We start from the raw sequence: 12,175 nt of genomic DNA on the forward strand, positions 1-12,175 counted from the left end.
ATAGCCTTAATGGACTCCTTGAAGGCCAACAGTTTATCCAAAGGCAAGCGGCACTCCCCGGCCAAGGAGTCAATTTCAATCCCTAGGAAAGTGATGCAAGTCGAAGGGCCGACTGTTTTCTCGGGTGCCAAAGGAACCCCAAATTCTTTGAACAAAGCGATTAAAGCTTGAAGGGCCCACCTGCATTTATCAGAATTGGGGGGTCCCAGAATCAGGAAGTCGTCCAGGTAATGAATGACCTCCCGGTGCCCCGTACGTTGTGAGAATACCCACTGAAGAAAGGAGCTGAATTGCTCGAAATAACTGCAGGATATGCTGCAACCCATGGGCATGCATTGGTCGAAGTAATACTCCCCCCTGAATTGAAAACCCAGCAGGTGGTAGTCCTCGGGGTGCACGGGAAGCAAACGGAAGGCAGACTCAATGTCGGTTTTTGCTAACATAGACCCACGGCCCAGTGCTCTCACTTTCTCAACCGCATTATCCACTGACGCGTAGCGAACTGAACATAGCTGCGGATCGATGGCGTCGTTAACTGATGACCCCCTAGGGGCTGAAAGATTGTGGATCAATCTGAACTGTCCTGCTTCCTTTTTTGGAACCACCCCCAACGGGGAACACACAAAACCAGATAGTGGAGGGCCCCTAAAAGGACCAGCAAGCCTGCCCAGGGACCACTCTTTCTCAATTTTTTTTGCAACTACCGAAGCGTTCTGTAAGGCAGATATTAGGTTCTTACAATGGTCTACCGGAGAGACATTAGGGGCGGGGATCCTGAAGCCAAAGGAAAAACCATTAAGAAGTACCGAAGCCGCGTCCCTAGAAGGGTAAGCCTGTAACCAAGGGTGTAATGCTTCTAACCTGACCGGGGAGGGGAGAGTAGAATCAATTTGATGGTTTACTGGGGTCCCTACCCCGCTCTTTAGATTTCTTAATACACTTGGATTCAGGATGGGACGGGTGTCCACAAAAGGAACAGTTATGCTTGAATTTGCATGTTCCTGCGGGACGCGAACATGACCTTCTGTTAAATGCCCAGCAAGACCCTTTCTTCTCGCTGGACAACTGGGGCCGAAAAAGCTGCCTCCCTGGGACCTTGTTGTTAACACATTCGAGCCACACATTCACTTCTGTTTGATCCCACCCCATGGAGGGGTCCTCTACTTTTGCCCAGCGAAAATCCCTATCATACTCTAACCAGGCGGACCCCCCGTACGTGTGTTGAGCCTTCAATATCTTATTGGCATAATAAATCAAAGAGGTGCCCAACTCTGGTTTTTTTTCCAACAGGATTGACATAAAAACATTAAAGCCAAACAGCCAATTTGTGATGTTTTCTTCAATCCTTGGCTTTCTTTCGCTATAGGAAGATGATTTATGTTCCTTCTCCTTTCCTTCAATCTCCCTTCTTTTAGCCCTTATTAAAGAGAAAATGTCCACAAAGTCTCCCTTCCATATTTTTTCCCTTGTTTCGGCGCTAACATGGGCGGCCAGCTTACCTGGTCTGGATAATAACGAGTCTGTCGTCCCTTCCTTGGCCGGGATGTCCGGACTCGGAAGCTTGCTTGAGTTGGGTTGGACGTCATGAACCGGTGGGGGTGATGGGAGACAAATGCTCGGTGCCGGGGCGACACACGGGCTATTGTTCGAGGACTGCAGCGGGTTTGAGGAGTGCGCTGCAACTAGGGAATCTACCTGGCCTTTTAAATCAGCTACTGTGTTTTGCCATGACCCGTCCGCCCCCCAGGGTGCAGTGGGTGGTGGGGCAGTGATAGTTGGTGCGTTAATACCGGCCAATAGCTTAGAAACTTCCATTAGCGCCAGCCTGGATGGCTCTTGATGTTGCGCCAGGGAATCGTGGCCGCCCACAGGCGGTGGACCTGACGACGCAGGAGAAACTACCCCTTGATGAGGTGTGGGAGATGGCCCGGGCTGAACTGTAGGTGCTAAGGCCGCCAAGGAATTACGAATATCTGCTAGGACTCCCTCTATACCCACGCCTGAGGGGGCCGTGGAGCCTGAGTTAAGAACTTGTGGCGTGGGGGGTGGCCCAGTGGGCGGGGCCGCGGCAACAGGCATGCTCAACTGTTCTGAGAGGCTAGTTGCTGCAGGAGGTGACAGAGCGATGGTGGCTGGGACCGCTGCGGGGGGCGTTAGAATGATGGTGGCCGGCACCTGCGCTTTAGCATTCCTTCTACGTTTAACTGGGGGAAAAACCGCATTGGGGGGCACATGGGACCGCTTAGGGTGGGAACCCTTCTCCTTGCCCCCATCTTTTTTAGGAGCCTCTATGGCCACACTGGAATCCTCACTCCCCAATTTTTCCAAAACTAATCTCAGCAGCTGGGACAACTCAGGGTCGCGCTGCCTCCCTTTTTGGGTGCAGACCTTCTTAGGAGGCATGGTGACCTGCCCTTATGACTAGCACCAATTGTGAAGGACTGCCTAATTAATAGTATAACCTCCCCCTTTTTTTTTTTTTTTTTTTTTTTTTTTTTTTGAAGCGGTACAACCTGAAAAGAAATCAGATGCAAAACAGTCAAACACAGGTATCCCTAAGACACTCTCCCAAATGTCCACAAATTGAAACCACCTTAATCCTGTGTCCACCTCACATATAACCACAGTGAAAATTAAATATGGCTCGAATAACACAGTGCACTGTCGATCCTTAAAGTGCGTGCGCCATGAAGTCTGCAGCAATGAATGAAATAACTTTAAACTAAGACAACACTGCCAGACAAGCGACTCCGCGCGCACCGAGAATAAAGCTTTAAGGCGCAAAATTCCAATTAAAACAAGGCTTCCCCGTATTTCTTATGCCGCGTGGCAACTAAAATTCTGCACCTTGTAACGCGGTGCGATCAGCGAAAAATCCCTACTCTGCCTATTCCTGCAGCAAAGCAACCCGAACGCTTACGCGTGTAAATCCCTTGTCACATCTAAACATGCTTTAAATGGTGGTCCAATGGTTTGAACCCCTGTCCAGAAACGCGGGCCGCACGACAGGTCCCGCCGCCGCACACAAGTAAAGAAGGTTTAACCCTCTTTGGGGGGCCCTTAAATAGCCCCCCACCAGTGTGCAGCGGCTGGAACCGGCGGGCGGCCAACGTCGGCCCACGTCGGCCCCACGACATGCCCCCCGGGGCATGACTTCCGCCCCAACGCCTCGCGAGGCGTCAGGGCGGAAATCCGGACGACCCCTGCACCCCGGGCAGGGCAGATTCACTGGAGGTCCCCGTGTTCCAGTAATGATTAAGTGTGTTGGGAGTACGGGGGCTCAGAAGTCAAAAGGTTAAAAACCATTGAGCTAAGTTATATTTGGTTTTGCACAATGTGGCGTGTCAAGACTCTATGGGGGTTATTCTAACTTTGGAGGAGTGTTAATCCGTGCCAAAAGTGACGGTAAAGTGACGGATATACCACCAGCCGTATTACGAGTTCCATAGGATATAATGGACTCGTAATACGGCTGGTGGTAAAACCGTCACTTTTCCGTCACTTTTGGGACGGATTAACACCTCCTCCAAAGTTAGAATAACCCCCTATATCTTTTATTTCTCTTGAGTCCCTATGTCCTAACTCTCACTTTCTTGATCATCCATCATTCATTTCTCATTTTCCAATTCCCCTTTGATGCTTCTGTTTCTTTTGTATTTAGCACGGGGATGAACAATTGCGCCGGGAGGTTGACTGGTGTATAGAGCAGCTGGAGCTGGGTCTAAAGCGCCAGAGGTCGACTCAAAACCAAGGTAAGTTATTGGCGAGGTGAGACCTGCTGTGCTTCCTTGGACTTCCTCTGTACCTCTCATCTCCCGAAGGCTACAATGAAACCTGTCAGTATTACACCTCCTTCCTGACCATAAACAGGAGGTTTCACTTCACTGACGTTCGAGTCCCCAAGAGGTGCACATTGTCCCATTATGCACATATACTAGGCTTTTGGACCTTGCGACCTGACCTATTTAGGTAAGGTGTGTGCGCTAGGGTGGGGGTTACGATTACAACTTTAAACTCCTCACAGTTCTTCTAAGTCCTAGGCACGTTCTGTTTAGGGAAGAATGTGATTAATTGGCCTTTTTACTGGCGGTAAGTCTCAGCTTCTGAATGGCTTTTCTGAATAAAAAAAAACAATAGAGGTGCAGATCCATAACAATTCTACATCGATTTTATCTCCCCCATTCGCCTCCCAGTCAGTCTCCTGTATTCCATCGTGTTCCCAATTACTCTCCGTTCTCACTTGTGCTGCATGTTCTCCTGCTCTTATATTCTTTGTGATTTGATTTATATTCCTGTGTGTCCATCTGGGCGTTTTTCATTGTGCTGCCTTTCCCCTTGTCTCTCCCATATGTTCTCATCATCTTGCTTCTCTCCATTCTGCTGCTGTTTCTTCTTTTTTTGTGCCCCTGACCTCCTTGTTTGCCTTATTGACGCATACATATGCCATACAAAGGTGTACCCAGTACGGCCTTATGATGCATGTGTATAGCATAGGCACGAGCCACAAACATGAAGGCAAATCCACCTCTAACTTTAGTAAATATTTGTACAAACACTGGTGAAGACGTCTGGCACAGGAGTCGAATTCTTATGCTAACCTTCTCTATTGCCCCATGATGCTCTCTCCTAACGTGCTCTTTCTTCTTGTTTTCCATTGTATTTACCATCCTACCGTTCAGTGTTCTCCCTCTGTCTACTCTCTTGTTTCATATCCGATGATAAGCTGTTGATTTTCTCTGTATGCTCCCTTGTTACACCCTAAGATCTACTTTGTGAGTTTCTTTTCTTACATATAAGTGCCATTAAACTCCAGATGTGTTTTTTGCAGTTCTCCATGTCATTTCTTTCTGGGACGTATGTCATTTTAGGCATTTCCTGCCCTAGTCTCCCGAGATATTTTTTTCTTTCTCCATCCCCTTTTCTCAAAAGCTATGCATCATTGCCCCAAATACATCATGGCTTACGCCTGCATCTCCGCTACTCAGATGTGCTTCCAGTTAGTGTGGTTCATCAACACTTAATGACCTACTGAGTTTCCTTAATGCCTTTCCTCTAGCCACAGTTGAGGCTTGATTCAAACATATTCTGATTATCCGATCAGGGAGCCCAATTGCAGTGTGCCTTCTCACAAACTGGCAAGGGTAAGATTAGAGTTCCGCCATTAATCGATCTTACTTGTTCTCAGAAGGCGGTTTGCACATATCTATGTCCCAATGACCTGGTTATCCCTAGGGAATGAATGTAGGGAAGGGCAAAGAAGATTCTAAAGTTTTCTTTCTCTCCTTCTCCATGCAGCTGACGAAGTGCTCCGAGCTGTCAAAATTTTGCGCAGTGAGAAGGCGGCTCTGGTGAAAAAGCGTCAGATCATGCGGTCAATGCTTGGCGATTACAGAAAGAAGATGGAGGAAGAGAGAGGAAGGCAAATGCGCCTCCTACAAGCAGGTCTGTAGAGAAGTAGCTGGGAAGAGAAAGAGATCCAGTGCTAGGTGACATGAAGAGAACGAAATAATATTGAGTAGGATTTGAGTAGCTGTACATATATCAGAACTCATATTTAACACCTTAAAAGAGGACAAAGATTCAGTGAAGGGGTAGATAATCCTAGGATTAAATAACACATACATATGAGTGCTTTATTTGACACCTATTCTGAACTAATCCTGGATGTGGGGCATCACAGTGTTTCACAGTTTGTGCGCAGAATCATCCCTCATAGTGACCATTTTCAGGCTGCAAATCGTGGATATTGAATGGATTCTCTACCCAGCATGGCCATGCATTCTCACCATCAAATAAAGAAATCCGATCAATAAAGTGTCCAAGCCTTCAAACAGCATTTGGTTATGCAGCACTGTATAGTTTTCCGTGCCGTTCTCTTTCGAACTGCTCCTGCTGTGTGGGAAAACAGAAAAGGAGACCTTAAAAGTCCTCTCCTCACTAGTATTTTGTTTTAGTCATGCAAGTGCAAGAAATCCTTACCTCAAACTGCAAATAAAAAAATGATGGCCTTTATCCTTAGTACATTGTTGCTCGGGTGTAGCGCTTAAAAGCTACCATCTGGACATGAGAGAAATGTTGGTGCTTGCATGCAGGAACGAGAAGTGTGATGGTTGGTTGTAGCTTTGTGATGAGTGGAGGGTGTAGTTTTGGTGACTCAAGAGGTGGTCTTCAGGCCACTGAAATCATGCAGCTGGGTGATGCCAATACAGGGCTTAAAATAGGCTTCTCCAATGAGTAGCTGTCCAGCTACCTGTAAATAGCTCTTCTGTGTGCAGCACAGTGAACTAAATTAAAAGCTTTTACTTGGCGAAATTAATCTATGTATGCCAAAAAAAAAAGCATTTATTCAAAACGAAAATGTGTGTATTTTCAGAAGTCATAAGCTGATGTTTGGAGAAAAAATTGTAACATTTTCAAAATATATTTAAAGCTGTTATTTGCTTAAAACATCAAACAGTTTGGTCAGACTTATTACTAATGTTATTAACTAGGTGCTGGGGCAGTGCAGCTATGGATGAAATGTATTACCCACGTAGAGGCATTCCGTATTGGCAAAGTATTTTTACATAACAGCTAACAACTGTGCCTGATGCACTGAAGTGATCACTGCTTGTAATCTTTGCATATGGTGGCTACAAATGTAATCTTGTCTGATTGGATAGCTATTAGTCCTCTACATCATTTAGTATTGGCATTTTCATACATCAGTAATGCTATTATATAGAACACAAAACACCTCGAGAAAGTGTGGCAGGATGCAAAGTAACCGTAACTGATAATTAGGCGTGTCTTTATTTTATTAAGTTACTGAGGTCATAAAGTGGACTAAAAAGTAATTCAAATAGGGATACGTCCTTTAAAGGCTACTCACATATCTCTTCAAATTCACCCCTTCAAGTTAAAAATACAAGTCTTACCAAGGTTCACAAGCTCTAAGTGGGGCAATTCTAACTCCTTAATAACAAAATCTGACATCGCCAGCTAGAAGCCTTCTTTCCAAATCACAATGGAGGCTTCTCCCTGCAGGACTGGTCACTCTTGCCCCTATTACTAAGATCTCACATAAAACCTACTGCCAGCATCACATTTGCTTCCTATTACTCTTAGGTTCTACTCTTCTGTTACTAACCTTTAGGAATCACACCCATCTTGACACACATGAGTATATTTGCTAACTAGTCCTGGATAAGCTGGTTGCCCTGTTTGACCTACAAAATGTGCTTTTCAATCATCCAGTAAGTCTGGATGGAGACCAGGATCAGATATACCAGTAAGTGCAAGTTAGAATGCCTCTTCTGCCCACTCCCTTTTAGTAGATCACCCTTTCACCGTCCCTCTGTTTGTCTATGTTCATGAGTGTAAAAAGAGAGAAAAAGACAGGTTTAGACATCGGGGGCATCAAGATGAGTTGTGTTGTACTTGTCCCTGACTTCCAAAACTTCCTGAAGTCTGTTAAGTATGTAGGAGTTTCACTTGTGTCTAGTAATGGCATGTACAGGGCATTTTTGAAGCGTCCTGAATAGGAGGTGTCTTCAGCCCTCCCAGATGTTGAAGTTAGAAGGTGCTGCTACAAATATCAGGAGCCGAGGCCAGACAATATCCATCCCACTGTAGAAACAGCAGGAAGGGAATGGTCCATTTGTGCCAGGTTTAGAGAATAATCAAAGCACAAAAATAAGCACTGGTCAATGATGGAGAGCAAGAAATAGCTCCAAACAAAATGTTTGGAATCGAAATGTAAGCACTACAGTTCACAGAATGGATGCCTCGAAGTAAAACTGTAGGGCACATTATGTCCTATGTAAAGCTTGTTTTGAAGGAGAGGCTGCTTTTATAGGTAAAACTCTCAGCCTGTCAGTCCTTCGTTCTTTCTTAACTAAACCATCACTGGGTGACCGAGGGGATAAGTGCTGGATCACGATCCCTTGCCCAGCAGATGAGCCACTGTTGCCTCGCACTTAATGAATGTGCTGAAGTCAGCATGGACTAAAATCCTTCCAACATGTGGCTATCATTTTTAGTAGTTTTTTTCTGATATTATGCGGGGTGGGCCAATGTGGGAACCATATGTCGGAAGCAAGTTTGACTGAGCTGGCACAGTTTACACCAGCTATGGCTTTACAATTAACCACACTGTTCAGGACAACGTAGACGTCTGGAGAAGAGAAGACAATGAGTTGCTAGCAGAAGAGTCACTACACTGATCATTGTGATAGTTTCCATGTATAAAAAGCATCTAATGATCAGTCTTTATGGATTCAGATAGAATGGCAAGTGCAAGGAGTTGGTCTACAGGATTGGCTGAGGCACAATTTAACTAAAGAAAGAACTCCTTCTACAATAAAGGTGTTTAATTCATTACACCTTTCCTTCAATTCCTAAAATAGTCTATGTACAAAAAACACAAGGTGATTGTTAGACATGACAGCCTTAGGGTGGTCACCCCTAACTTTTTGCCTGCCTCCCTCTACTTTTTAGATACTGTGTTTGCTGGTTTTAAGACTCTGCACACTTTACCACTGCTAACCAGTGCTAAAGTGCATATGCTCTCCCCTTTTAAACACGTAACATTGGATCATACCCAATTGGACTATCTAATTTCCCTAGTAGAGTGCACTATATGTGCCTAGGGCCTGTAGATTAAATGCTACTAGTGGGCCTGCAGCACTGATTGTGCCACCCACTTAAGTAGCTCCTTAACCTTGTCTCAGGCATACCATTGCAAGGGCTGTGTGTGTGCAGTTTCACTGCCAATTCGAATTGCCATTTAAAAGTACTTGCCAAGCCTAAACCCCCCCCCCTTTTCTACATATAAGATACCCCTAAGGTATGCCCTAGGTAACCCATAGGGCAGGGTGCTGTGTAGGCAAAGGGCACGACATGTACCTGTGTAATGTATATGTCCTGGTACTGTTAAACTCCTAAATTCGTTCTTACACTGCTGTGAGGCCTGCTCCCTTCATAGGCTAACATTGGGGATGCCCTCATACATTGTTTGAGTGGTTTCTGCTGATCTGAAAGGAGGAGGAAGGTCAAATTTAGTATGGCCTGAATGGTGATACAAAATCCTGTTGACTGGTGAAGTTGGATTTAATATTACTATTTTAGAAATGCCAGTTTTAGAAAGTGAGCATTTCTCTGCACTTAAATCTTTCTCTGCCTTACAATCCACGTCTGGCTGGGTTTAGTTGACACTTCCTTGTGCATTCACTCAGACACACCCCAAACACAGGATACTCAGCCTCACTTGCACACAACTGCATTTTGAATGGGTCTTCCTGGGAGGGTGGAGGGCCTGACACTTGCATTTCAAAGGACAGTAGCCTGCCCTCACACAAAGGACTGCCACACCCCCTACTGGGACCCTGGCAGACAGGATTGAACTGAAAGGGGGCCTTGTGCACTTCTAAGCCACTCTTTGAAGTCTCCCCCACTTCTAAGGCACATTTGGGTATTTAAAAGGGCCTCTGCCCCTACCAACTCCGACACTTCCTGGAGAAGAAACTTGAACCAGAACCTGCATCCTGCCAAGAAGAACTGCCCAGCTGCTCAAAGGACTCACCTGTCTGCTTTCTGTAAAGGACTGCTGCCTTGCTGCTCTCCGGCTGTGGTAAAGAAGTGCTCTTCAAGGGCTTGGATGGAGCTTACCTCCTGTTACCTGAGGTCTCAGGACCAAAAAGACTTTTTCCATACAAGAAGGAGTCTTTGTGCGCTGAAATTCGATGCACAGCCTGCCAGAAACGACGCCCAGCCTGCACCGCGGTATAAATTTCACTGCGCGCCGAACCGGAAAGACGCAGCACGACTTCGCATCAAGGAGACCAATGCAGCATAGCAACCGGAAATGTGGCGCACGGGCCACCGGATCGACACACAGCCGAGCAGGAATAACGCAGCCCAAACTTCCAGAGAGGAATTGACGCAGTGCCTGCCGTGCAGTAGAAAATTTGACGCAACGCCCACCAAATCGACGCAGCTCCTGTGACTTCATCCTGCCAGCGCAGGAAATCCACGCATCGTCCCCGGGGCATCCGAAAACCCCGCAACCCGAAGAGGATTCACGACCGAGCGCCGGAAATTGACGCACAGCCATCCCTGTGTGAAAACTAAACGCATCGCCGTGTGCGCCCTGAGAAATCGACGCACACCCCTTTTGTTTACACGCATCTCCTCCTCTGCGGTTCTTTGCAGAGATTTGTCACGCAAACCAGGTACTTTGTGCTTGAAAGCGACTTTGTTTGCTTTTAAAAGACTTAAGACACTTTATATCACTTTTACAGTGATATCTCAACATATACTTATTGCATTTTAATCGTTTTGACCTGCATTTATCCAGATAAATATTATATATTTTTCTAAACACTGTGTGGTGTATTTTTGTGGTGCTATATGGTGTTCTTGTATGATTTATTGCACCAATGCTTCACACATTGCCTTCTAAGTTAAGCCTGACTGCTCAGTGCCAAGCTACCAGAGGGTGGGCCCAGGATAATTTGGATTGTGTGCGACTTACCCTGACTAGAGTGAGGGTTCCTTCTTGGGCAGGGGGTAACCTGACTGCCAACCAAAGACCCCATTTTAACAGTGATGAATGATTTTCAAGTCTGTTTTTGGCCAAATCGTCAGAATGGCTTTGTTCTACACCAGGGATACTCAAAGTACGGCCCGCGGGCCTCATGCGGCCCCTCTGACCTTTATATGCGGCCCCTGGGACAACAGAAGCACTGGGCAGCTGTTTGCTCGACTCCACACTAACACAAATATTAAATACTCACACAGTCATTCATTTCAAACTTAACTGGTGTTAAAGAAAAGTAACTAGGGCCTCCTGCACTTTAGAAATGCCTTCATGTTTAAAGACATCTTGCAGCATAAGTGTAAAACTAAGACAGTCTCTTCAAAATTAATTAAGTGTATTTAGTTAACATGCAGAATCTTTTCGCCTTAGTAAAATTTATTTTATCAGTGCATTGAGATGTATTCATTTTAAAGTGATCCTTTTCAAACCTAAATTTGGAAACAATTATTTCCCTTACCCTGAGAACACCACCAGTAGTAAATGAAAGAGGCAAGTCACTTGGTATGTGCACTTATGGGTGGCCTGGGTTCCTATCATACATAAACAACATTATAGTTTATTAAATCAAACATAGAAGCAGGTTTTGTGCAGCACACCATGAATCACGAGGCCATCTTAAATGTAATAATGCAGAAAAAGGAGGGAAAGTGACACTAAACAATTGCCTAGGATCACACAATTTGGAAAAGTGGGTAAGCCGGGATTAATTCCAGGTTTTCTGGTTTCCCATTGTTTATTTCAACCACTAGATGTATATCCTTTGCTTCCCCTACACCTACCTTGCCACCAATCATCCTAGTCACGCCACCCGACCGCCACCGCCCTGGCATCAATGCGGGCCCCAGGTGCGTCACAGACCAAACTTTATGGCCCCTGGGAAAATGTTTGTGAGTACCCATGGTCTAGACCCGTGGTACTCAAAGTACGGCCCGGGGGCCGCCAGCGGCCCCACGGACCTACCTTGGCAGCCCGCGGACACGTTGGACAAACGCCATATGATAATGGCCGCCGTACATAAACATAGAAGAGCCCCGCCCCCCCACCCCCGCTGTCACTTCAGTGCGGCCCTAGGCCGCAAACCATACTGCAATTTTGGCCCCCGAGAAAAAGTTTGTGAGTACCCATGTTCTACACCATAGCCTTGTTCTACATCTCAGCGCACAATCTCCTAGAGTTTTTCTGGCTTTTCCCTGCAGACATGGTTTACGCACATTTTCATCTTTTGATATTTTTCAAGCTGACAGGCAATAACTGAAGTTGCCAGATAGTTTATTAGTTTCCTTCATAAAGACTCCAAGAAGAATATTTGTCTTTACAAAATGTAGTTGTTATGCACCATTTATTTTCAGAGGCTCCTTCACTGATTCCCTTCTGTAGTGAAACCTCTACAATTTAGGAAACTGAACTAAGTTCTTCGTGTTTTAGCCCTTTTGCGCCCAAGGAACCGACAGCTTCCAGTAACATTAACTAGTGACCTGAAGAACAAGTTACTTACCTTTGGTAACGCCTTATCTACTAGAGACTCTTATCTAGCTGCACGTTCTTTACCTTTGCAAATCCTCGGCGTCAGACTGGATCCGGAAGAGGCTCAAATAG

At 45.8% G+C, this 12,175-nt stretch overlaps 1 protein-coding gene across 1 annotated transcript in view; it reads left to right on the top strand.

Moving 5' to 3' along the window:
- Nucleotides 1-12,175, top strand: part of C10H8orf33 (chromosome 10 C8orf33 homolog) — a 153,349-nt gene that overhangs the window by 132,364 nt on the left and 8,810 nt on the right. Inside the window, exons 6-7 of the mRNA XM_069210615.1 lie at nucleotides 3,662-3,752; nucleotides 5,296-5,442. Of these exons, the coding sequence (XP_069066716.1) occupies nucleotides 3,662-3,752; nucleotides 5,296-5,442 (238 nt within the window). The remainder of the gene's footprint in view (nucleotides 1-3,661; nucleotides 3,753-5,295; nucleotides 5,443-12,175) is intronic.

The sequence above is a fragment of the Pleurodeles waltl genome, chromosome 10, assembly GCF_031143425.1.
Source record: "Pleurodeles waltl isolate 20211129_DDA chromosome 10, aPleWal1.hap1.20221129, whole genome shotgun sequence".
Lineage (NCBI taxonomy): Eukaryota > Metazoa > Chordata > Amphibia > Caudata > Salamandridae > Pleurodeles > Pleurodeles waltl.